Below are 25,391 nucleotides of genomic sequence, written 5' to 3'. Positions count from 1 at the left end.
ATCGATAACAAAAATAAAAGAGAGCCCTGGCTCGAGCATAAATCGATGATTTTTCCACCTCTAAATGAGTGAGTGCCGTGGGGGTTTTCCGAGCCGCATTTAAGTAGTAAGTTTAACTAGTTATTACCTCGAAGCAAAAGTAAAAAGGTGTGCTACAAACTGACTAGCTGCATTTGAAAGAAAGGTGATATGTCCACACTAACGCAACTCCCAAATTAACAAAGAAAAGAGCAACACATGTACGCGACTAGGGCGACGGCGTCGGCCGTCGTGTGCGTGTGTGTGTATAAGTGCGAAAAATTAAATGGGGAATAGTTCGGCAGCCGGTCGGCCTGCAAAAAGGAATTACCTAGCTGGACCGCCGGATAACGACACATTATCGCAAGTACTTATACGTCTTGCGGATGAACCATGGAGCAAAATGCGCCATCGCGTACATATATGTGCTGAATTTAAAGGCTATTTTTAATTTATGACAGTTACTCAGTGCCGGCCAAGAAAGCGCCGATTCATAACACTCACCAACACAGTCGCACCCCCGGAGAGTGGCGAGAGTTGCGGCTGAGTCATCGTTTTCTCTCACTCGCTCATTTGCATTGTCCGCTGCCGGCTGATTAATAACGGCCCGCCACGTAAGCCGTCTCCCTCGCACCCACAAACGCATACGCAAGCCGTTCTCTCGCCCTCGCACTCACTCCCAGAAAATAAAAATGTAGCTTTCAATTTCGTCATTTTTATGCAAATATGTCTTTCCAGTATTAAATCTTAAATTTTTCGCAATGCGAACAAATTTAAATTCTGTCCCACAACCCAATTGCAAGTTGGAGAAAAGTCCCTCCCACGCACACTGCCACAAAAGATAATTTTTTTTTTGCTCAGTGTGCCGAAGTTGCACGAGCAGAGCCGACGAGACACCGCCAAGCGGCACGAAGGCTGACACTGTACGATGTTTCCATCGATGTTTCTCCACCTCTGGGCAGAACGGTTTTTCACTCAGAGCAAGTCGGACGTTTTGGAGCTGCCTGCCGTACCGGTCCCTGTTTAGTCTCAACCCTCGTCTCTCGTTGTGTTTGTGGCTGTGCTTAGTGTGTGTATATGTGAGTTTTTCCGGAGGAAGAAAATTTCGGTTTTATCACCCAGAAGCCCAGCGACGTTATTGGCGTTATATTCGTGGCCAAATCCCCGATCCTAATCAAAGTCTGCGGACGGGTTTCTGCCACTAGTCCAGTCGTCAGTCAAGGGCGAAAGGGAAAGACGCATAGCATAGTAAAGCAAAGCAAGAAACAAAGAGCAAGAGCGCACAGCTTGCAGAATTAACGGGCCGCCTGCGATAAATGTTAATTTCTGTCTCTTTCTCTCTCCCATCTCGTTGCAGTTCTAAATAAGTTTCCATAAGAAAAATCGTCTGCGTTGCGGTTTTCTTTGTCCTCCGTCAACGTCAACACACTGCAGATTTCGGGTGACCCTCGAAACGAAAGTGCTACGCGCCGCGCCAACCAGTTCCAACCAATCAACCAACCTACCAAACCCACAAACAAAGCACCATGAGCTGGCAAGACTACGTCGACAACCAACTCCTTGCCTCGCAATGCGTGACCAAAGCTTGCATTGCCGGACACGATGGTAACATCTGGGCGCAGTCCAATGGCTTTGAGGTAAGTACAAGATACAAGGAAATCCGGACGTAAAACGAGGAATAATCCGACCAAAACCGTCCTCCGGCTAGTTGACAATGAATTTTCGCAAGTTCAAGGGTGTGGACTGCCTGCCTGCCTCCCCCTTACCCAGTCGGGTGCTACACTGCTCTCTGTTGACTCGCGCACACTCACACGGGACACTCACAAAGGAGGCACATGCATGGCCGCCATGATTGCTTTTGGGTGATAAAGAGCAGCGCAACTCCCTACCCACCCCCCCGCTTAAATCTCACTGTAGTCGAGTTCACCCCCCGCGGCTGCGCTCTCCTGGCAGCCAGCCTTCGCTGCTCTCCGTCCCCGTGATAGCGGCAAGTGGGCGGGTGCGTGCGACCGCTGTCCGTGATCGTGCGAAAGTTCCCCAGCCTCCGCCCTGAGCTCCTAATCTGAGCCGAGCTTGGCTACTTGTTTGCGATAACAGCTGCCGTTCACACACTAATCGCTAGTACCCCCAATTAGTCGCCTAAACAGCCATCAATGACTATTCGCTCCTTCCGATGAGTCACACGGCGGATTCGTCACTCGGCCGATTCATCCATCAGTCTCGGCTTCGATTCGAGGCAATCAAAAAGGCACTTAAGGTGTTTCCATCTGTGGTGGTGGCTGCGAAGGCGACACAAATCTGATATCAGCAGCCGACTGGCGTACAGATGTTGTGTGTTGTCACCGGCCCTGTCCAACACTGGCAGCAGTGTCTGATAATAGTCACTCCCTTTTTCTGAATTGAAGAAAGAGAGCCTCGGGGTTGGGGTCTGCCTTTATCAGTGGCGGTGTTGTTGTTGTTGTTGCTGCTGGTATTATCGCCTTTTATTTTCTCTTTGCTTCCTTGCTTGCTTTCTTTTTGCTTCCTCTGCCGGCAAAAATACATTCTGTTTATCGGATGGCAAGCGGGCGATGCCGCGTCACCAACGGAAGATGTTCAAATATTTTGAGCGTTTTATTAAAGCGCGCCACGTTTTTGCGCTGTATCTGTGCGCAGTGCGAGTGTGTGTGTGTGCAACTTCCTGCTGGCTTGGCTCCATGTGCTTTTATCCTGTTTTCCGTCTGTTGCGCTCCCCACCGCTTCCGCAGGGGTGAAGGCAGCGGGACATGCCACTCCCTTTTGCTTTGTTTGTCGCTTTCAGTTGGTTATTTTTTTTTTTCTCTTCTCCCATCTCTTATTTCCAATCACAACTGCATTAGAAACCGATTCGGTCATGACTTGGCATGTCTCTGGGCCACTGCTGGCAACGTCATCTTTTACCTTGTATCTTCCACATTTCTGCTTAATATTCTCTATATGTCTGCTTCTTTGAGTATCACTTTCGCTTCTTTATCTTGTTGATTTCCCATTTTTATATTACTTCTCTTACCTACTTGCGATTTTTTTCTTTCCTATAAACAATATATTTATTTTTTTTCATTTTTTTGCGGTTGATCAAAGGCCTTGCCAGACTGTTTTTAGAAATCGGCAAAGTGTGTGTCTGTACTGGCTTATCAGAAACGTCTTTATTTATTTTGTTTGCGCCTTATATTCGCATTTCGCGAACTTGGCAAACAATAACCATATAAAAAAACCGGCTTTATAAGGCCAAGTCTGTCGCAGTATATACATGGCTATATTTCAAATGCATGTACATATTCCGACTGCAACTTAATTCGTAGAGAAATGGCCGTTTTTGGCAATAGTATAGGCCGTGTAAACAAAGGCGTTTTAGTTTTTTTTTTTTTGGCACAGGCTGCTTAATTTATTAAAATTTTTGGAATAACTTTTGAAAACCGGCTTTTCTCTTTCGGTTCTTTCTTCGTCTCACTCTCGAAGATAGCTGTACGCTCAATGGAAGCTTCTCGAGGCTGTTTTTTCACTGCGAACATGTGGTGCTGCTTCGTATCCAGCATGTGGGATACGAAATGGCTTTTAATCGTATTCGATTTTGAAATTAATATTCTTTTCTCTCCGCTCCGCTCTGCTCCTCGCGAGAGCCGAGCTTGCAACTCCGCCTGTATTTGGTCTCTCTCTCTTAGCCTGTATCTGCCACGCGCCTTCTTTTCTCTTTCGCTCAACGGCGCTCTCTCTTATTCGGCGGATAAGCCGTTCAGGTGTGCAAAACTTGTTTTTTTTTTTTTTTAAATCCAAAAATCAAGACGACGACCAAGTTCAGCCTCCAAGTGGACAACGTTCCTGCCGCGCCCACCCTTCAGAGTCGCCCTCCTTCTGATTCCTCCCCAGCATTGGGCCACATTTGTTAATGAGTTGGCAGTTGGCGATGTGGCCGCATTTTGTTGCCAACTGTTTGCAATTGGGTGGTGCTCTTGGTGGCGGTGACGATGTTTGGTGGTGGGCTTTGTTTGCGTGGGCTATCGCTGCGCCGTCTGCTGCTGATTACTCCGATAAATATGGTTTCTGTGCCTGAACAAGGGCGGGTATCCTTTCGGGGCATTGTTCTCCTGCTGACGCATACAAATGACTTACAGTACCGACATACCGAATTTATTGAATTCGTGCGTGACTCAACCCATCTACTAATTATATTTATGCTCCTCTTCCAGGTGACAAAGGAGGAGCTGGCCAAACTGATCAGCGGTTTCGACCAGCAGGACCTGCTCACCAGCAATGGCGTTACACTCGCCGGCCAGCGGTACATTTACCTCTCCGGCACAGACCGCGTAGTGCGTGCCAAGCTCGGCAGGAGCGGAGTGCACTGCATGAAGACAACACAAGGTAAGCATTGGATAGCCGATACCATAAACACACCATACCAGGAATGGGAGGTTCTAACTAGAAGAAACAGTTGCTAATATGACACTTTCGTTGTAGAACCCAGACATAAGATATGAGTTCTCTTTTCTTTGTTCTAACTCTGCCGATAGGATCGTTATCGATCTGAGGCATTGCTGGGACTGATTATAATTATCAGAGGGGTTTTTTTTTTGTTCCCTGAAAGACATAAAAATGAAAAGGTTTAAGTCAACTCGTACTTGGAGAGTTATCGCGGGTGGAAAGAATTTAATCCAACTGGAAGAGCGATAAGGGGTTTTTGGGGTAGAAAGGCTGTTAATTTCGATAGTATGATTGTATGTTTTGGCTTTTTAGGTCAAAAGCAGCAGCGTTTCTTTTTCTGTGTTTATCTTGCACAAGCAGCGAAATAAGTTGGCCATGTCAGTGCCGATGGCAGCCGTTGTGGGCCATTTCCCCAGTTCGCTCTCTATCTATGATTCTATGAGGCTAGGAGGCTAATTTTGATGTTGTAGTTTTTGCATTTATGACCAGTTTTTGTTTGCTGACGCGTCAGCGGGCCGTTCCGTCCATATTTGTACAGTTTTTGTGGCAACTGTTGCGCGTACACACACAGCCCCCGAGTGTGCCGCCCGCTGCAGCCACAAGCTCAAGGTTATTGCCATAATCCATTTCAAGTGCAAATGTGTTGGGTGTGTGCTTGGGTGTGCAAGTGCGTGTGCCAGTCTGTGTGTGTGTGTAGAACCGCAGAGACTGAAATGGAGAAGCTAAGTAAAAATAGAAAAAAAAAAAAAAAAAAAAAAACGCAAAGAAATGGCAACAACAACAAAAATAAATGCCAAACTAGTCTGTCTGGGCCCGCTGGCTTCTCTTTCACGGGTTTTATTTTACACCTGACTAACACACTTGTGCCTGGCCTGGTGCCTGGACTGGTGCCTGGCGCCAGTTAGCCGCCGCTGGAACTCTCCCCAATTCTGGCTTAAAGCCTCGAACAGCTGATCGGCCAGTTGCAGCGATGCAACTGTGTTTACATTTCCACGAAATAGAATCCAACACGCCACTTCAATTACCGTCCAAACAACTGGCGAGGGGATGGCTAGTAACTGAGGAGGAGGAGGTCTAGGCGTCAATTTACACGACTTTTGCGTGAATACGCAAGTATTCCCCCAGTAATTATCCTCTTTATGGGTTAAAACCGAGTATAACCCAATAACCCTATTCCCAAGGGGTTGGAGCATAGTACTTGCTAGTCTGGCTATTGATTCCTTGACGTTGACACCTGGGAGACAGTTCCCCATCCGTTCTTGGCAGCTACAGGTGCTGGGCTTTGCTGACAGGCCGGAGAGATGCCGGGCCAAGGTTGTTGACCCCGGAGCTCTCCGCTCAATCAATTAGGCTTCTATCACTTTTCTGCTCATTTGATTAATGTAGTATACCTGGCCCAGTCAACTGAAGACTTGTCATTCGGGTCTGCTCTTTTCTTGGCTTGTCTCGATGGTCCGGTTTTTGTCGTTTTTAAAGCCACTGTCTTTAGACTGGAGAGTCTTTATTGAGCGGTCGGTTTATTCATAATTTCCAGTTGGCGATGCGCTACTGCTGTAAAATACTGTTAGTTCTTATTTCTCCGCTGGCGGCAGAGGCTTTCTCTTTGCTTTCGAGAGCATTGTCAACCGGAGAGAAAAGTCTGGAAAAGTAATTAAATAGTGATGGTGAAGGAGATTTTGACAATAAAAGATGGATATCAGTTCAAGATACAAAGATATTCGATTATATTGTGTTTCTGAATAGTTTATCTGATTTGTTTTTTAATATTTACTAATTTAATTCTTCGTTTTTTTTTATTATTATTTTTACAGCCGTGATCGTTTCCATCTATGAGGATCCCGTTCAGCCCCAGCAGGCCGCATCTGTCGTGGAGAAACTTGGAGATTATCTAATTACTTGCGGGTACTAGGAGAATAAAAAAAATAAACACAACAACAACAAATAAACAACACCCCATCAACCACAACACACACCAACAACAACAACAACTACAACAACAAAAACAAGAGCAACAAATTTGATAAGAAAAAGAAAACCGTAAATGAACTAATAACACATAAAAAAGTAATTATTAATATTTAAATTTATGGAAAAAAACGAAAGAAAAAAAAAAACAACGGCCAAGAAGTAATTTGCGGTTTTTTTGTGTGTATCAGGAGTAATGGAACGAGCAAAACGCTAAATATAGTGTGAAAGAACGCAAATATTACACAACTACAAAATTATAAATTTCTGCATTATTATATTTAAAACTTTTTGGTTTATATGATAAAAACAAAATAAAAGGAAAACACAAAACTAAATCAAAGCATAACTAAGAACTCAGTCATTATAACGTGGATTACTACTAAACAAAAAATATAAAAATAAATCCCTAACAACGCGTTGACTTTAATTGTAAACGCGAACAAGAACTGCAAAAAAAATAAACAACGCAAAAAAAAAAAAAATTATAAAAATTAACATCAACGCAAGATTTAAAAAAAAAAAAAACAGGCAAATTTTTGAAACGATTTTTATATAGCAATGTATACACAATCGATACTGTTCTGTATATTTATACAATACGTACACACGCAGGTTTTATAAAAAAAAAAAAACAGAACAGAACAGAGAGTGAGTGAGGGAAGATTTCATCTGACAGACCAGACCGGACCGATCCATCGAAGGAAGGAGGGCCGCTGCCCAGATAGATAGTGGAGGGAAATTGGCCAACGGAAATGAATCGAAGGGAATGTGAGGAAACCAACAGACAAACAGACCGACAGACAGACACACACACACACACACAGGAAAATACCAACCAATATAATTAAATATATCTATATATATATTTATATATGTAAACTATTTGGAGATCCATGACGATGCTCTATTTTTATGTGGTGAAAACGGGAAAACAAAAATGGAAGTATCTCATGGATACTACTCTGAGATACTCTGAGGAGTGTGTAGCAGTGGTTCCCTTTTTTATACAAATGCGATCGAGAACCGATGGAGATGGAGAATTTCCAACTTAAAGATAGATACGCGCCAAGCACCATCATATAAGTGTTCATATTCAGATCATGTCAAGTATTTCCCGCCATATGTGTCACAGTCTATGCATATACATATATCTATTGTAGGTAGCTCTCTCACTCTTTTGAAGCGTTGCTTTTCATGTTTGTCATTTTCGTAACGAAATCCTAGCAAAAGTATGTATGTATGTATAATATCGCTGAAATGAATCATTAGCCTAGCAGTTTGCGCCTGTTATGGGCCGAGTTTTGCGCTTCAGGAACACGAACACACACAGATTGCTGAACCCGGATTCGGATTCGGATTCGAATGCGGATTTGGCAGTCGAATTGCCATTTACCATTTACATAACGCTAGCGTAACAAGTGCATGTGTAACCACATTTAACTACGTACGAGTACTCGTAATACCAATTCATATTTAAATGGCTTTCTTTTTTATGTTTAAGCTAAAGTCTAAAGTCTTCTTTCGCGCTCTCACCGAAACTTTATAGAATCCCCTTTATAGACGTCCCGATAACCATACCCCTTCCAACCACGCCCCAACCTGCTCCATTCCTTGACATGCTCGTACATGCAAACGAAACGTGAAATGAAAACCGAATGCATAATTTACGGATATAAAAAAAAGCAAAATATATAATACGATACTTTAATACTATTGAAATAAAAAAGGCGAGTGAGACAAACGAAAAGCTCCTCATGAAAATAAGCATACGCCGCATTATTCTCTTATTGGGATTTTGGGCTGTGGCCTGGGGGCTATCGGTAATCGATAGATCAATGAACTCTGTGCGATTATCGAAGCACTGGTCTTTTATGGTTTTATTTAATTAAAGGTCAAGTATGCGAGAGACGTGAGGTTATTTTCGTGCCTGCATTATCGGTGGCAGTGTTTGTGAGGCAAACGCCATGAAAATATCTTCCAAAAATAAATATTTCTGTGCAATTTATTTTTTTTTTACACTTGCGTTTGACAGCCGGAGATCCTTGTCCACCTGCCCCAAAAATTTCTGGCATTGCATATGCTTTTTTTTTTGCCTTTTTGCCAACTGAATGTGTGAAATTTTTAAATATATTTTTATTTAGATGAATTATAGATCTTGGATAATTTTCAAGGTGATTTTGAGTCAGTATTTTTCCTCTGTTGAAGCACCATTTTATTAATTAATCACCAAATATTCCAAACAATTATCGTTAGTGGTTTTTGGGCTCCCTTTTCTCGGCAATTTTAGGCGCGTGTTCTTACTAACGGTAGGGTATTTGGATTTATTCAAGTTTTGTTTACTAAAATTATTAATTAATCGCTTTTAGACTTCAGTTTAGGGTTTTAGAATATTGCATAATTAATGTCTTAAACACATTACGAGATTTGTAGCTCAATTAATCTTCATAAAATTCAAAAAGTAAAATATTTTCAAAAATCTTCCCTCACAATATTTGAAAAATACATGCAAGGACAATAAAGCTCACAGTAAGCTAAATTTTCTTGGGTGTCCCAACCGAAAATGCTGAAAATTCATTAAGCAACAATATGGTTACAAGTGATGGCTATATCTTTGTCAATAACAATCCAATTTTTAAGAGGATATTAAAACAAATTAAAGACATGTATTTTCTTTGCCGATCTGCATCAAAATCTAGATTCTACAACAAACTTTTTTTTGCATGGGAAAAAGGCGAAGAGCGAAGGCCATAGCTCTGTCAATATTCATCCGATTTTGATGGCCTCCTTTAAGTCCCAATAAATGGCTATTTTTAGAGAAATGAGAAACAATTAAATTTAAATAAAAAAATATAAATTTACAATTTTATTTTACAATTTTGTACTATAAATTTCCTAATATAAAAAGAGCTTATATCTTTACTATACTCTTCTGACCGTATTTTTAGTTGAAAGTGTTGAATATCTAACATATTCGTATATTGAAAAAATCAAATATACATTTTGGATCATCACTGAAGCCAAAAACGTTGTACAAATTTCGATCTGGACCCTTGTCATTTTTTGGAAAACACCTTTAATTCTACTCTTATGCATCAGAATCCCGATTGACCCTCCCATTGGCGGAGCTGTTCGATCGTAAGCCACATGAGCACGGAAAAGGGCCCAAGTCGGAACCAGGTTGGCCACAGACCCTTATAAAGGATCAGCGGTCCCTCCTCCTTCACAATAATCCTGGCACATTCCCAGGTGTTTTTGTAGTAGAGATTCTTGCCATCTTTGTCCAGTGGCTGGTTCATCATTCGGGATTTGAGGACGTCCGCCGGACAACTGAGGACGGAAGCCACGAAGCCGGCCGTCATGGAAGAGTAGAAACGCAATTGCAGTCCCTCCTCCAACTGGAGTATCCTCTTGTAGGTGCGTTTGCTCAGATCGTAGCTGCCCACATCACCGGCGGTCATCATGCAGGCCCGAAGGCAGCTGGGGCCGATGCCCCGCCACATCCCAGCCAAGCCGCTAAATCTGTAGTTGTCCGCGAACGCTTGGAACATATTGCTGGCCCGTGCTGGCTTGCCCAGCTGGCGGCGCCTGCCCTCCGTCTGCATCTGCACCTTGACAATATCGAAGGGATTGGCCATAGCTTGGGCAATGCAGCCCGCTGTGAAACCGCACCCCAGGGCGGCAGCGACGCTCAGGACCTCCTCGTTCCGCTCGTTCTGGTAGAGAAAGGGTCGCCGGAAGATGTCGTACATGACGACTCGCCCCGAGTTGAAGATCAGATTCCGTGTAACCATCGACGAAAATCCGGCGTACATCGACTTGAACCCCTCCACCTTCCACATGTTCCTGAAGGTGCCGAAAAAGTGGGGCATCTTGGCACCCGATTTTTTGGCTTCCTCGCCCTCAACCTGCATTCGGGTCTTGGCCACGTCCAGGGGAAACACACAAGATTCGGCGATGTTGGAGCCGATGAAGGCATTGAAATAAAGCTGGAAAAGATTACCGACCGATAGGGGCTCTACCACATTTGTGGGAGGAAATTTAGGGTCGTCGTCGCTATATACGGATCGCAGATGCCAGTACTGATTGCTGTCCTTGTCCATTCTACCAACCATCGAGTGTAGTGTAGTGTGACAGAAAATATATCCTTTACTGTGTGTGTGTGTACACTGAGCTACAATTTGAAACTTCACATTTAAGGGGAACGGGAAACAATTGAACGGCAACTGAGATCACCTGGGTTAGTAGCCCTCAACGCCCCGGTGGCGGCGGATTTGCTCGAAGGTCATCCAAAAGACCATCGACCAGGGGCTGACGCGCAGCCAGTAGGGAATGAAACCCTTGTACAAGGCCATAAGACCCTCCTGCTTCACCAGCTTGCTGATGCAGTCCAGGGAGCCCTTGTAGTGCAATCCTCGGCCCCAGGCATCTGTCGGCTGGTTCATGATCCGCGACTTGATCACATCCGCCGGTGTACTCAGCCCGGCGCCTGCGAATCCGGCAATAATGGCCGACAGAAACTGGATGCCCCTACTATCCGGCTGGTCAAGCATCCTCATCAGGGATCTTTTGCTCAGGTCGTAGAAGCTTACATCCCCTTTTATTCGTGAAGAAGTCGTTCTTAGCTGGAGGACAAGAATATCAATAAATGCTCACCCAAAGTAACCAGGGCGGCGCACCAAGTACTGGGCACGCTTCCCTTCCAGAGGCCTACTATCCCGCCCGTCTGGTAAATGGAAGTCAGAGCTTGAAAAACGTTGTGGATGCGTGGAGGCTCTCCCATCAGACGACGTTTGCCCTCCATCTGCATCTGAATCTTGATCAGGTCACTGGGAACGGTGACAATGCTGGCGCCGGCACCAGCGGCGATCCCGCTGATTGAAGAGCCCAGGAATGTGAGGCGCGGCCTGCCATCCTTTCCGGCAACAATTACCCTCTCGCGGATGTTGTCGTAAATGAGCATCTTGATCCCAGTGAAGAAGGAGTGGCGCAGAATCATGGCGGAAATGCCGCCGTATAGCTTGTGAACGCCCTCTTCCTTAATGATGCCCTGGGCGGTGGCCAAGAGGCCTCGGTATCGCGCCTGCTGACTCACTCCTGCCTTACTGGCCAGCTCGCCCTGGATCTGCATCCGGGTCTTGCACACATCGAAGGGGTAGCCCACAACCTCTGCACTGCAAGCGGAGGCGAACGCGGTGATGTACATCTCCACGAAGGGAGTCTTCCTATTAGTCACCAGGTAGTGTAACCTCAATGATTCATTCTCCTCCGGCAGGCGGTACGGGGCGAATGTGGACACATAGTCCATGTCCCTGCCAACCTGTACATCCGAGGGTTCGTGTGGAGGTGGACACTCATTGTCCTGCGATGCCATAATAGCGAATCTTCTAGCTTCTAACAAACGAACTAGAAAAGGCCCTAATAGGAACTGCCTATCTGAAAGTAAGACATTTTCTGAAAACCAAAAATAATCATATACATCAAATTTAAATAAATGACGTACAAATAGGGTTTATTTTCAAAACACATGTATATTTTTTTCAGGATTGAATATTATTTTAAATAGAATTTAAGTTTATTGAGAAGAATGTTTGCGGAGCCTGAAACGACCCTTAAGAGACATAAGGATATAAAAATACATAAAAAATTAAACAAAAAATTAAAAGAAGATTTTTAAAGTTTGTTAAAATTTAAATAGAAGTGGAATTCGGAAACTAAAACACCTCTGAAATAAGTGTTACGATTAACTGATTTTTTTATCATTGTTTTTTTTATTTAATTTTTATAATTTATGACAGGCTTTAAAGCATTACGAAATGGGTTTCCCTTAATACTTAATTTCGGGGGAGATAAGTTTTAATTTGGACCCCAAGCAGTGACTGCAAGAAAACAACCCCTTGGGAATGGGAGCACCAATATAATTCTAAAACACTCCTCTTTTTCTACGAGTAATGTGAATAAGTGGAGCTGTCATTCAACCGGCTGTCGGTTGGTTTCCCACTTTAATGTGTAAATTCCTCCTAGTCTCGGGGATCCCACGCCATCCCCCTCACAAGTCTTTAGCACTTTTGTTAAATGAAAACGGAGGGAAAATGTGAAAAGTCTGCGACGCACGCAATCCTAGAGCGATTTAAGAATGGGATCCCAGTGTTTATTAGTCATCACTCGGTGGTGGGCTGACATAAATATGGGTCAGGTCAGTTTCGAAGAAGTGGCACTCCCAGTCATCTAACACTCGGTGACCGACTCACCGATTTTCGGTTTTTATGCCACTTTCAAGCTCTATAAAACACATGGTACATTCTGCCCCCCAGACACCGCTTGGAAAATGCTGACTATTGGCAGGTTGTCGGAACAATCGGAGAAACCTGAGAAGTTTGTTGAACTAACCAAACGAAATGTTTGTTAAAATTGCCAGAATCAGCTTAAATGAAAAATATTGCTCAAATATTGGTATAGAACATTTGTAATACCCTTTTTTCTTAAAGGGAAATTTTCATAGAAAGTGGCAAGAGCTCCTTCAGGTTCCTTGCAATATTGAAATAGGTATTTGTTATTAATATATATACATATAAAAGTAGCTTTAAAATGATCCTCTTATTCAGGCTACCCTTCTCTGAAAGGGTATTATTACCTTTAAAAGTAGAACCTTTAGTGAGGTCCGTCAAAAAATCGCCAATGCATTTGTATTCATTCAGTTTATTGAATTCGAGTGAAACAAACTCCTATTACGAGCACCAAAGAATATAAAGGAGAAGAAGCCAGTTTGTGAGGAAATTTCGAAAGATTGCGGGGGTTACTCCTCTGTTGGGTAATACACGTGGGTGTGGAAAGAGGCTACGAGTTTCTAACACCTCTCTGTTCCATTGCAGTGGCTTCCAGAATACTATAAAAGCTTAGCTCCAAGTCAAGCGGAAGTTAGTGAGCGGAAGAATATGGAAAACCATTCACAGACCCGGATACTAATGTGGCTGTGGATCTGCCTGGTAGTTCGGCTGTCCGTAGCCGACTCCCAAGGCACCATGACCACAATTTGCGTGGAGATCAGGCCCAGTGGACCGCAGGAGGAGCCCTACTACATGTGTCGTGGAGCCAGCTTCGGCGGTGAGAACGGTCAGCAGAGCTGCGTGGAAGTCCGGAACCAAGGCGGGCAAGGAGAGCCCTTGTATATGTGCCGGGGCGCGGAATACTTTGGTCCAGGTGGCGAAAGTCGTCCTTTACCAGAGCATTTTCCTGTTGAGCCCCATACCTTTCCGTCCTTTCCCGCCTTTGGGGGCGGGAAATTTCAACAGCCCATGGCACAGGAGGGAGTCCCACCATCGCACTCGCCGGCATACCAGGAGCAGCCCCCCCAGCCTCAGCCTCCGCTTGAGCAGCAACCACCCGCCGCCCAGTATGGATTCCACGGAAGCCCTATGGCTGCCCCTGCACTTCCACCTCAGGCGCAGCCGTATGGCCTGCCAGCAGTTTCTTACCCACCTCTTGGAGGCCCGACAGCAGTTCCACCAGGAGCTCCAATTGGCCCAGGCCCAGCGGCCACGGCCTCTCCACATGATCCTGCAGCGTCTGCGAGGGCGGCGAAACTCTTCAGGGATCAGATAGTGGGGAGCAGTCGCCATAAGCCAACTCTTGATGATGATGTCCTCGGAATGCCCAATATAGGACATAACAAGGAGGAGCTCAACCAGCAGTATCGTCGACCAGTGGAACAGCAAATGGTCTGGGTTCCGCTGACGCACTCCCAAGATCCCCACAACGATCCCGTGATGAAGGCTTTTTACAAGAGCCTGGCTACAGACCCAGTTGTGGGCCAGGCCGGTCCCGGCTATGCTCCGCCGCAGGAGCCCTACCAACAGAATCCAGCTCCACCAACACTGCCACCAGCGCCCCCAGCCTACGCCCAACCTGAGGCGCCCAGTAACTATTGCAGTGAGTGCAGTGCTTCGACTCCAGCAGTTCAATGTCCGGCAAACCCGACTACGGACAACGGAATGGCTTACATCCCGACCTGTCCCAGCTTCCAGCCGGTCATCATAGCCATGCCCTGCTATGGTTCCCATCAACCTGGGAATTACTTGCCCGTTGCGAGACCAGGACCCCCAGTGTTACCAGCCCCAGGAGTGGGTTCACCCTTTGGATTGCCTCGCCCCTTTGGAGGGGCGTTCGGACTGGGGGGCCAAGTGGGAAGTCCCTTTGGAGGGACCCCTCAGATGGGAGACCAACATGTCGGTGGCCCCTTCGGCATGGGCTTGGGCCTTAATCCCATTCTGAATCCATTTGGACCGTTTGGAAACCTTAATCCATTCAATCCCTTCAACCGCGTCCTCGGATCTCCAAATGCTGCAACAGCACCACCACACCCCAACATATTCCAGAATGTTTTCCAGCCTTTCGAGGGGGTGGAGAGCACCACCACGACCTCTGATTCCTCTTCTTCCATGGATTCCCCCACTGAAAGAACCGGAAAGCTCAATTTCTCTGCCAGCACTCCCTCTCCTCCCAGTACAACCCAGAGTGTAACCGTGGGCGCTGCTCACGAAACTACGGATGATCAGGATTCGGATGAGGATGACGATGATGGTGCGGATCAGGAGACGACTGCACTTCCGGCTTTTGAAGATAATGCTTCCGCCTCTGAAGCCGATTCGAAGGAACTGTCGGCGAAGCAGCTGGTGAACAAGGCAGCGGATCTGCTCAAGCCTGAGAAAAGAAAGCGACACAATTCCCGATCTAATAGTCCTCAGAAACGAAAGTATCTGCAGCAGTTGTAGCTGTTTAACTTAAGGAGATGAATAAAACTTTAATTGTAATATGAGAAGAATAAGTTAATGATATTTTACACTTTAGGGGAAAGCATAAATGCTAGGTATTAAAAGATCGCAAACGATACGATACCCTTATTCCTATGTGGTCTTTTGCTAAATTTATTCGTAGCCATTTCTTAAAAATGTGTGACAGGGAGTAGGACACATAGCCCCTAAAGTCTTAACTAGGGGCTATAAAAAAAACCTCTACTTCCTCCCAATTTTATTAAGCTTCTCCCGAAATGTTTTTTTTTTCTCTAGAAACTTCCTTGGCTGACCCATTTAGCTGCTTGTTCTCCAAACTTGTGGCGGATGAGTAAGCCAATCCGCGATGAATAAGCCACTTTGGGAAGCATTTTATATAGACATTGTATATTTATATATTTATTATGTATACGTGTATCTTTTCTCTTTGCTATTTCCCGACGTACTTCCGTTTGCCTAAGCCGCATTTCGCTTTCCTCCGGCATTCAGCTGAGCCGATTTATGGCTCTTCAAAAAAAAAACAGAAAAACAGAAAAAATCCAGCCACGCTCCACGAACCAAACAGGAACATCAAGCGTTGAGGTTGAGCTGTGTTTCGCTGGCGATTAGTAATTTCGAGCACGTAAGAGAACAATTTAAATAAACAATAAATAAAGCAACAAAATTATCATGAAAATGCAAGTAATAACTGAAGTCAATGCACCCGACTTTAAGGTTGCTGGCGGGCTTTAAGTCTCTGACTGAAATATAAAATTTAAAAGAAGTTGTCGACATCGTAGAAAAGGTTTCCCCTTTAAGAAACTTTTACCCCAGAGGCGGATACCCTCTTAGTCTTCGAATACCGGGTATATTTATACAAAAACGATAAAACCCTTACGTTGCAATACCAGAACTCGCCACAAATACAATTGTGTTCGAAGTATCTAGGGGGCGATTGTGCAAACATTTATACCCAATCGACAGCCAGTATCTGAAACTGATGAACTGGCAATTATGACCAAGTTTTTTGCAGCAGCTCGCTGGAAAATCGTGGCTAGAAAAATTGGTAGTCGAAATCGTAATTTCGCGGCGTGAGGTTTAAGGTACCAGAAGATGATAGACTTCCGAACAGGCCCCTTAGCTTTGGCCGCGTTGGCCGTGTGCCTAGGATTGTCCAAGTGCCAACAGGACCTACCGGCATCCAATGGCATAGCCATGCCAGTACCGGGGGACCCGCTCTACTATTTGAATGCTGATGCAGGTCTTTCCGTGGCTCCCACCGTATCCCTGAAACGCACCAATCGTTCCCTGCTGAAGTGGTGGGACGACCTCTTTCTGCGAAACAATTGCTGCAACAATAACAACAACGTTGTTTATCCGCCAGCACCTGTTGTACCACCTCTGGTGAACAATAACTGCAACGGTGGGCTGCAGCTCCAGGACCTTGATCCTTTCAAGCAAATAAAGCTTTTCAAGAAGCTGCCCGACCTCTTCACGCCTCCCAGTCCATGCGGTCAGACTTGCGGTGGCTGCGGACAGCTCCCCCAACCACAGCCAAACTATGTTGCTCCTTTGGCTCCTGCCTACGGTGGGGAAGGGTATGCTCCGGTGCCAGAGGAAGAGTACGTCAAACCTAGTCCCAACTACGACGGTCCAGGAGATGGCAACGCCGGCTATGTGTCACCACCCGCCACAGACACCTATGTGGCACCGGTTGCTCCTGCGCCTGCGGCTGTAACTTATGAGGCGCCCGCTCCAGCATACGAAGCTCCAGCTCCAGCTCCAGCATACGAAGCGCCTGCTCCAGCCTACGAGGCACCTGTAGCTCCGCCAGCTGCCTATGCAGCCCCGGCTCCTCCAGCTGCCGAATATGTAGCCCCACCGCCACCAGCTCCCGCTCCTGCCGCCGATGTCTATGCTCAGCCAGCTCCAGCCGCAGCGCCACAACTACCGCCGATTGTCTACCAACCCATAATTTACGTCTCCTCCCCCTTGGTCTCCAAGTCCCAGGTGCAGGCTGACGAAAACCCGGCTTATGGAGCTCAGCCGGCACCACCAGCTCCCGTCTACGAGGCTCCGGCACCTGTTAATTATCCTCCGCCCCCATCGCCCTGTGGGGGTTACCCTTCTTACGCGCCTTCCACCCCCAACTATGCCACACCCTCTTGTCAAGCCCCCATCCGCCTGTCACTGATCGACCAGCCTTACCGAGTGGCTCCGGAACTCTTCGAGGAGTACAACTATCGGCTCGACTTGGCGGCACAGAATTTAATATAGATTACGACTCGTTGTTCCTTGACCAATATGTAAATAAAAAGTATATAACGATTGTATGGTTATGATTCATATGGGCTTAATGGATAGGTTTTTATTTTGTACATTTTTGTAATTGTTCTGAAGATATTGAGTATAGTGGGCTTAAAGGTCAGGTTTTATCCATTATATTTGAAGCAGATGAACCAAATTTTACCCAGTTGAACCTGCCAATGAACTCCATTGAGGGGGTGTACCTTTTAAAATGTATTTTATTTTATTTAGTTGATTAGTGATTTTCTATGTGAGAAAATTGTAAGTCAGTTTCATAAATTTTATAGTTTTTAAACGCATGTTTTGCTATTCAACAGATGGAACACGTATATTTGTATTTTTCTTACAAATACTATTTAAAGTTTATCCATTTACACTTTATTCATCCTATGGCAGGTGACATTCTAATTTTGGCCAAAAGTATGCAATGGGTCTGTCTGTATAAATAACTTGTTCTATCCAAACTATTTAAAATAGTATTTTAATTTTGTTCCACGTTGTACACTTTACAGACACAGACACTCTTTTAAGGCCTTTTTTTAAATTATTTATATCGTGAGGGTGGATCAGACTTATCTCCACAACGAAGGATTGGTGATTTGTATACCCTAGCAGAGGGTATTCTAATTGTGTTCAAAATTATTGATCGCAGGAAAGGAGACCTCAAGGGTTCTTTAAAGATATGTGTTTTTGATCAGGACTACCTCCTGAGTCGATGAAAGAAAATCCTTCTGTTTGTCTGTCTAAGCTCTCAGTTTAAAACTAAAGCCTTCGACATTATTTTTTTTTTAAAGATAGAATGTTGGGACTTTCTATAAATTCTGTTCTTCTCCGATCTGTCTGATCCGATCTACCCAAACAATATTTGGTATTTTCGATATATATTCGATCTTAGCTGCAAGGGTATATCAACTTTGGTCTGGCTCAGAGTTAGCTTTCCATTCTTGTTATATAAATAAAATGTAAATATATCCCAATAATAATAAGCTTTTCAGAGATATTATTTTAGAGACTTTTATTAGGGATTTGAAATTAATTACTCACATACAAAACACAGAATATATCTTATTTGTATAGTACTTTTTATCATTATGTGATTATTACTAGTTTGTTCCATGCCTCACACTGGGTACATACATTACACTTAACTAGACTTTGATATCTTATACAATTTGCATACAAAGTCACAGATGACGTAGCAAGAACTTGAGCTGGGAATAGGCGGAATTTTTCCAGCTGTTTGGTCTGGTCTTTCCCGCTGCCCGCTTCTCGTTCTGTTTTCGGTTTCGAAATCAAAATTCCATAACACATTGCACCAGATAAACGAAAACCCCGCCCCCCACACCGAACTGCAATCCACGCGGGCATGAGGGCAGGCTGTGTGAAATGCGATAATCACCCAAAGATAGGAGCCAGCCATGACCGAGACCAAGACCAAGTGAAAGTGACCGCAGCCCGAGGAAGTTGGTCGTCTGCGCCCGGCTGGCAATTACTATAGAGGCGTCCGATGCGGTTGCCGCCACTTCCTCGCTTTGCATGTGGCACGCACTCCTCTCACTCCGGCGATCATCGCCTCACATTTACACGCCCGTGCTCGGATGCATGACGCGATGCTTTTCATAATCTCTTACTTGCTGAGTGAGCGGAAAATATGGCTTGTTTGATCTTCAGAGGGGTTGGGATGGCATGGTCCCTTGGTCACATAGAGCATAGGCCGGAAAGTAAAACAGCTGGAAGTAACCATGGCTTGTTGACCCAATTGTGCCTGCGCAATAAGAGGGGTGTTACAAATTAAATTAGTATGATCGTTAATTTTAATTGGTAACCATTAAGTTCTACACCTCTTCTTATATATGTACTACTTAAGGGACTAAGCTAACTTCGGGCGGAGCCAAAGTTGATATACCCTTGCAGCTAAAACCTGATATACATCCAGCTAAAACCCCTGTAAATGTGTTTTTTCCCGTATATGGCTCACAGTGATGGCTGTTTCTTCCCCAATTCTCATCCGATTCTTAAGCGGAGTACCTTAATCGAATTCTGGATCGATTTGCCACCATTCTGCATCTAAACTCTGAGACAAAATATTTTTTAGATTTTTTGTCCATTTTTCGTGAGGGACCCTTGAAAATGAGGATTTCCCTTATATGGCTCAGAGTGATTGCTATATCTTTCCCAATTCTCATCCGATTCTTAAGCGGAGTACCTTAATCGAATTCTGGATCGATTTGCCACCATTCTGCATCTAAAACCTGATAGAAAATATTTTTTAGATTTTTTGTCCATTTTTCGTGATGGGATCCCTTGAAAATGAGGAGTTCCCTTATATGGCTCACAATGATGGCTATATCTTCCCCAATTTTCACCCGATTCTTAAGCGGAGTACCTTAATCGATTTCTGGATCGATTTGCCACCATTCTGCATCTAAATCCTGAGACAAAATATTTTTTAGATTTTTTGTCCATTTTTCGTGATGGGATCCCTTGAAAATGAGGATTTCCCTTATATGGCTCACAGTGATGGCTATATCTTCCCCAATTCTCATCCGATTCTCAAGCGGAGTACCTTAAACGATTTGTGGATCGATTTGCCACCATTCTGCATCTAAATCCTGAGACAAAATATTTTTTAGATTTTTTGTCCATTTTTCGTGAGGGATCCCTTGAAAATGAGGATTTCCCTTATATGGCTCAGAGTGATTGCTATATCTTTCCCAATTCTCATCCGATTCTTAAGCGGAGTACCTTAATCGAATTCTGGATCGATTTGCCACCATTCTGCATCTAAATCCTGAGACAAAATATTTTTTAGATTTTTTGTCCATTTTTCGTGAGGGATCCCTTGAAAATGAGGATTTCCCTTATATGGCTCAGAGTGATTGCTATATCTTTCCCAATTCTCATCCGATTCTTAAGCGGAGTACCTTAATCGAATTCTGGATCGATTTGCCACCATTCTGCATCTAAATCCTGAGACAAAATATTTTTTAGATTTTTTGTCCATTTTTCGTGAGGGATCCCTTGAAAATGAGGATTTCCCTTATATGGCTCACAGTGATTGCTATATCTTTCCCATTTCTCATCCGATTCTTAAGCGGAGTACCTAAATCGAATTCTGGATCGATTTGCCACCATTCTGCATCTAAATCCTGAGACAAAATATTTTTTAGATTTTTTGTCCATTTTTCGTGATGGGATCCCTAGAAAATTAGGATTTCCCTTATATGGCTCACAGTGATGGCTATTTCTTTCCCAATTCTCATCCGATTCTTAAGCGGAGTACCTTAATCGAATTCTGGATCGATTTGCCACCATTCTGCATCTAAATCCTGAGACAAAATATTTTTTAGATTTTTTGTCCATTTTTTGTGATGGGATCCCTTGAAAATGAGGATTTCCCTTATATGGCTCACAGTGATTGCTATATCTTTCCCAATTCTCATCCGATTCTTAAGCGGAGTACCTTAATCGAATTCTGGATCGATTTGCCACCATTCTGCATCTAAATCCTGAGACAAAATATTTTTTAGATTTTTTGTCCATTTTTCGTGATGTGATCCCTAGAAAATTAGGATTTCCCTTATATGGCTCACAGTGATGGCTATTTCTTTCCCAATTCTCATCCGATTCTTAAGCGGAGTACCTTAATCGAATTCTGGATCGATTTGCCACCATTCTGCATCTAAATCCTGAGACAAAATATTTTTTAAATTTTTTGTCCATTTTCTTGATGGGATCCCTTGAAAATGAGGATTTCCTTTATATGGCTCACAGTGATGGCTATATCTTTCCCAATTCTCATCCGATTCTTAAGCGGAGTACCTTAATCGAATTCTGGATCGATTTGCCACCATTCTGCATCTAAATCGTGAGACAAAATATTTTTTAAATTTTTTGTCCATTTTCTTGATTTCCCTTATATGGCTCACAGTGATGGCTATATCTTTCCCAATTCTCATCCGATTCTTAAGCGGAGTACCTTAATCGAATTCTGGATCGATTTGCCACCATTCTGCATATAAATCCTGAGACAAAATATTTTTTAGATTTATTTTCCATTTTTCGTAATGGGATCCCTTGAAAATGGCGTTTTACCCTATAGGATCCCTATGAAAGTTGGTATGTTGTATTTTTTTGGCAATGCAATTATTTTTGAAATAATGTATAATAAATTAGAAAGGTTTTATATCGGAAAGAGTAGCGTTTGAAGTAAAAAAAATGTCCCATTTCTGGGAAGATGGGAAAATGCTGCACCGATTTTAACACTTGAAAAAACTCCTAAAAACATGCATGTAAATAATCATAGTTTTATCAATTATCCGATTACATTTCGGAGTTTTTGAGTTTTTATTTACTCATATTAATTTAAAAAATCCAATCCTTATAGAAACATAAATCAATCAAAATAAACCAAAAATTGCATTTTGTTTCTGTAATTATGCCTAATAAACATTATATGATTTATTTTATTATTCCTTAAAATATAATTTTTAATTAATCATAATTAATCAGAAAGAAGCGAATTCTTTTTCTCATTCAACCTATTTCATCTTCTGTAAAAAAATCTTCAAGATTATATTTCTTAGTTTCAAACATAAAATTTAAAATCGTGTGTCACCGCAGGTGCCAATAATAATGTGACACAAAATAATATATGAATGTCGAGATAAAGTGCTCAAGATCCCAGATAAAAAAAATGTACCATACACAAGATCATCTAGGCGGGGGCCTCTAAAATCGAATCTACAAATACATATGGGTAAAAAAAATAAATATCAATTGGGAATATTCCATACAATTATATTTTAGGCCTTTGTGGAAATAATATGTATGTGACCTAACTCAAAATTTCTTCTTGCGAGCTGATGTGTTGATCTGAGTGAGTCGTTTTAAATTCGAGTCATTGCCACATATTTTCAAGTGAGTGAACTTCCCATGTCATCTCAGAAGTGGTTGCCTTTGTAGGGGGTTTATCAAGGAATGTGTACACATGGTCATATATGAATATTTATATATTCACACTCTCTGCGTGTATGCGAAGAAACATATTGGGGGAGAATTCAAAACAAAATACGAATTTTATATTTAATTTTTGGTTATTTATATGCGAGAGCTATAGATAATACAATTTCGAGTAGAGACAAGTTATTTGGGTCGTTGCACTATACGTATATGTTTGGAAAAATTTTTGGGAGTGCGTTTCAAAATTGGACAAAAAGGCAGGGAATATAATATTTTTTTTATATAATTTTAATTTATTACCTCAGAAAAGAAGATAAATATAATTGTGTAAAAAGGCCTTGGAAATCTATTTTATGATGTAATACATTTTTTTTTAACATTTATGATCTTCTGTAGAGTTGGGCTATAATATATACATATGGCTAATATATTGGGTTAAATTTTTGTATAAACTAATTGGTGTCTAATTGTTATAAGATGCTTACTACTCTAACCATGCATATGGTTACTATTATGTATAGAATATTTCCCATATAAATCATATTTTGGCTTCTACATTGCTTTATATTTTAATAATATATAGTTCTATTATTTTTTTAACAATGAAATATTTCCAATCTTTATTAAAAAAGGGGTTAAAAATAGATGAACATATACGAAAATTTTCAGATTGAAGTTATAAAGATTATACCTAATATTTTCATATCCATAATTTTACCAAGTTTGAAGAAATTACCAAGTTGAAAATATAGAAAGCACTCTGGTAACTGGTATTATTTCGACACATGTAAAACCAGAGCACATGCCTTTCATATTTCCACCCACCTTTGGAGTGCAATGCACCAAATTTTAAAATGTGTTAACATTTTTGCCAACCTAAGCACTCTGCCGCCTAGAGATGACCCAAAAAACTGATGTCGTGGTTTAAACAAAGTCAGCGGTATAAATATTTTCAAGTTGGGCTGATGAGGCAGAAAAGAAATTAAGACAAAAACGATGTGTAGTTAGTGTGTTTTAGTTCTGGAGGTAGTGCTAACTAGGCAGATCGGTTGACTATATAAACTAGAAGATTGGTCGGTATTGGCATCAGTCACCTTTGGTAACTACAACAGCTCAACCAGCTCTCACCAGCCACCAACTCCAACTCCAATCAAGATGAAATCCTTCGTGTGCATCGCCCTCGTTGCCTTCGCCGCCGCCGCTCTGGCCTCTCCCACCAACGTGGCCACTTCCTCCCTCACCGGCACCACCGGCGGAGCCACCGTGGCTCTGACCTCCCAGGACAGCGAGGTGGAGGGAGTCACCGGACAGGGCTATGGTGATCTGACCCGTCTGCGCAAGTCTGCCTACGGTGGCAGCGCCGGTGGATACGGAGGCTCCAGCATCCAGGCCCCTCCCTGCCCCAAGAACTACCTGTTCAGCTGCCAGCCCAACCTTGCTCCCGTCCCATGCAGCGCTCCTGCTCCCAGCTACGGATCCGCCGGCGCCTACTCCTCCCCGGTGGCCACCTACGTTGCACCCAACTACGGCATCCCCCAGCACCAGCAGCAGATCTACAGCGCCGCCTACGTTCCCCAGGCCTATGGCTACCAGTACTAAGGATAAGTCCTTCTGCCGCACCAGCCATTTGATCGTCGACCATGCTAAGAACAAAATAATTTGACCCTTAAAAAATACAAAAAAATATATTTGCATAATAAAAAGCAAAAAATTAAATTTCTAGAGTGTTTTTATTTATTTTAGAATTTTAAAAAATAGGAAACTTGTTAAGTTGGATACTAAGTATTAGGTAGAGGAAATTGTAATACAATATACTCGTATATGTATTTATAAATAACAACTTAATAACAATAGGTAACTTACTATCTTCCGGGATCGAGGATTTATTTCAAAAACTATTTCTACAGTTTCTTACTAACACTATATAGTAAATCTTCCTATTTCCTATATATTGAACAATAAAAACTACTGGGAGACAGAGGAAAAATTTAACATTTTGGATTCAAAATTCGTAAATACCAATTTTATCAGCCTTTATTAAAGTTTATTAAATTATATTTTTTCAATAAAAATCTAACAAGGATATATTTATTTCTTATACACTTTTGTATCGTTTTCCTTTTACGTGCTACGCTTTACCATAACATATACTAATATTAATATTATGATATACTCATATTAATATACAATTAGATACTTTTTTTTTTAAGAAAAACGATTCTATATAAGTTACATTCAAAATATATATTCAAAAGACTATGATTTTCTTCATGAGAGAAACGTAAAAACATGAAAGGGTATTGTTTTTTAGGGTATACTTTATCATAAAATAAATATTAATTTTATATAATATTTGCAATATTTGTTATAGAATTTTAAGAAGTTCCTTAAACTATTTTATACCTAATTTATACCTAATATAGACTAATTATGTTTTATAGCCTCATACATTTTTGATAACTTTATAATTTTACAAACATAAAAAGTGTATTTAATTATATAATATAATATTTATGCGCTCAAAATCATAGTGGTAAGTTGTTGAATCGGAAGCCAAATCTACAAAAATAATTGCTAGGTCAGCAATAGCCGCGTTTACCTGGAAGTGTGGATTTAAAAGACCAGTTGGGTCTATGAACTTTAGTTAATGCTTAAGCAAGCCGAAAATATTTTAGAACAAAAAAGTAATTTTATTGGGATTGAACCGCGGATAAGGAAAATGTGATTGCGACACATCCGAGACAGCGATGCAATCGACAAGCCAAGCGCAAAAGTGGAAAGTGCAAACGCCGAGGTAATACGATATCCGATCCAATCAAATGGTTGACTGGACGGTCAGCCCCCACCGGCTTCGGAGACACAACCCCTAGCTACATCCAATGTGCTGGCCTTCGGGCTTAAGGTTCTCCAGTTTCTCGCCGAACAGTAATGTCT

General features: G+C 42.6%; 6 protein-coding genes across 8 annotated transcripts; 4 read left to right on the top strand and 2 right to left on the bottom strand.

Annotated features, from left to right (window-relative positions):
* The first annotated feature begins 25 nt into the window (after nucleotides 1-25).
* Nucleotides 26-6,802, top strand: chic (profilin chic). 3 transcript variants are annotated; one of them, XM_017243502.3, is made up of 4 exons: nucleotides 26-106; nucleotides 1,376-1,655; nucleotides 4,224-4,395; nucleotides 6,267-6,802. In XM_017243502.3, exons 2-4 carry the CDS (start codon nucleotides 1,545-1,547, stop codon nucleotides 6,362-6,364), a joined length of 381 nt encoding a protein of 126 aa, XP_017098991.1. In that variant the 5' UTR covers nucleotides 26-106; nucleotides 1,376-1,544; the 3' UTR covers nucleotides 6,365-6,802. The 3 variants fall into 3 exon arrangements, with proteins under 3 accessions (XP_017098991.1, XP_017098993.1, XP_017098992.1); XM_017243504.3 differs by having other exon boundaries at nucleotides 62-184; XM_017243503.3 differs by lacking the exon at nucleotides 26-106 and adding an exon at nucleotides 947-1,097.
* A 2,455-nt stretch (nucleotides 6,803-9,257) lies between these two features.
* On the bottom strand, nucleotides 9,258-10,535 carry Ucp4C (Uncoupling protein 4C). Its single transcript, XM_017243851.3, has one exon. It carries the CDS (start codon nucleotides 10,533-10,535, stop codon nucleotides 9,516-9,518), a length of 1,020 nt encoding a protein of 339 aa, XP_017099340.2. The 3' UTR covers nucleotides 9,258-9,515.
* An 11-nt stretch (nucleotides 10,536-10,546) lies between these two features.
* On the bottom strand, nucleotides 10,547-11,898 carry Ucp4B (Uncoupling protein 4B). The gene is made up of 2 exons (XM_017243850.3): nucleotides 11,077-11,898; nucleotides 10,547-11,017 (listed from the first exon to the last, which is right to left on the bottom strand). The coding sequence occupies exons 1-2, from the start codon at nucleotides 11,792-11,794 to the stop codon at nucleotides 10,662-10,664; spliced, it is 1,074 nt and encodes a 357-aa protein (XP_017099339.2). The 5' UTR covers nucleotides 11,795-11,898; the 3' UTR covers nucleotides 10,547-10,661.
* Nucleotides 11,899-13,099: 1,201 nt separating this feature from the next.
* On the top strand, nucleotides 13,100-15,223 carry LOC108127031 (uncharacterized). Its single transcript, XM_017243849.3, has 2 exons — nucleotides 13,100-13,231; nucleotides 13,293-15,223. Exon 2 carries the CDS (start codon nucleotides 13,356-13,358, stop codon nucleotides 15,189-15,191), a length of 1,836 nt encoding a protein of 611 aa, XP_017099338.2. The 5' UTR covers nucleotides 13,100-13,231; nucleotides 13,293-13,355; the 3' UTR covers nucleotides 15,192-15,223.
* Nucleotides 15,224-16,249: 1,026 nt separating this feature from the next.
* Nucleotides 16,250-17,521, top strand: psd (palisade). Its single transcript, XM_017243301.3, has one exon. It carries the CDS (start codon nucleotides 16,302-16,304, stop codon nucleotides 17,463-17,465), a length of 1,164 nt encoding a protein of 387 aa, XP_017098790.2. The 5' UTR covers nucleotides 16,250-16,301; the 3' UTR covers nucleotides 17,466-17,521.
* Nucleotides 17,522-23,533: 6,012 nt separating this feature from the next.
* Vm26Aa (Vitelline membrane 26Aa) lies at nucleotides 23,534-24,173 on the top strand. The gene has a single exon (XM_017243302.3). It carries the CDS (start codon nucleotides 23,613-23,615, stop codon nucleotides 24,054-24,056), a length of 444 nt encoding a protein of 147 aa, XP_017098791.1. The 5' UTR covers nucleotides 23,534-23,612; the 3' UTR covers nucleotides 24,057-24,173.
* Nucleotides 24,174-25,391: the final 1,218 nt, after the last annotated feature.

Source organism: Drosophila bipectinata, chromosome 2L (assembly GCF_030179905.1).
Source record: "Drosophila bipectinata strain 14024-0381.07 chromosome 2L, DbipHiC1v2, whole genome shotgun sequence".
Classification (NCBI taxonomy): Eukaryota; Metazoa; Arthropoda; class Insecta; order Diptera; family Drosophilidae; genus Drosophila; species Drosophila bipectinata.
Note: the sequence above shows the minus strand (reverse complement) of the source record. Positions and strands in the feature narration are given on the sequence as shown.

Bases quoted from the DNA above. Each gene is read 5' to 3' on its own strand.
- Ucp4C (XM_017243851.3), bottom strand. From the start codon at position 10,535: ATGGTTGGTAGAATGGACAAGGACAGCAATCAGTACTGGCATCTGCGA.
- Vm26Aa (XM_017243302.3), top strand. From the start codon at position 23,613: ATGAAATCCTTCGTGTGCATCGCCCTCGTTGCCTTCGCCGCCGCCGCT.
- Ucp4B (XM_017243850.3), bottom strand. From the start codon at position 11,794: ATGGCATCGCAGGACAATGAGTGTCCACCTCCACACGAACCCTCGGAT. The intron at 11,018-11,076 runs GTGAGCATTTAT...CACGAATAAAAG, and splicing joins CGCCGCCCTGGTTACTTTGG to GGGATGTAAGCTTCTACGAC.
- psd (XM_017243301.3), top strand. From the start codon at position 16,302: ATGATAGACTTCCGAACAGGCCCCTTAGCTTTGGCCGCGTTGGCCGTG.
- LOC108127031 (XM_017243849.3), top strand. From the start codon at position 13,356: ATGGAAAACCATTCACAGACCCGGATACTAATGTGGCTGTGGATCTGC.
- chic (XM_017243502.3), top strand. From the start codon at position 1,545: ATGAGCTGGCAAGACTACGTCGACAACCAACTCCTTGCCTCGCAATGC. The intron at 1,656-4,223 runs GTAAGTACAAGA...CTCCTCTTCCAG, and splicing joins CGCAGTCCAATGGCTTTGAG to GTGACAAAGGAGGAGCTGGC. The intron at 4,396-6,266 runs GTAAGCATTGGA...TTATTTTTACAG, and splicing joins CTGCATGAAGACAACACAAG to CCGTGATCGTTTCCATCTAT.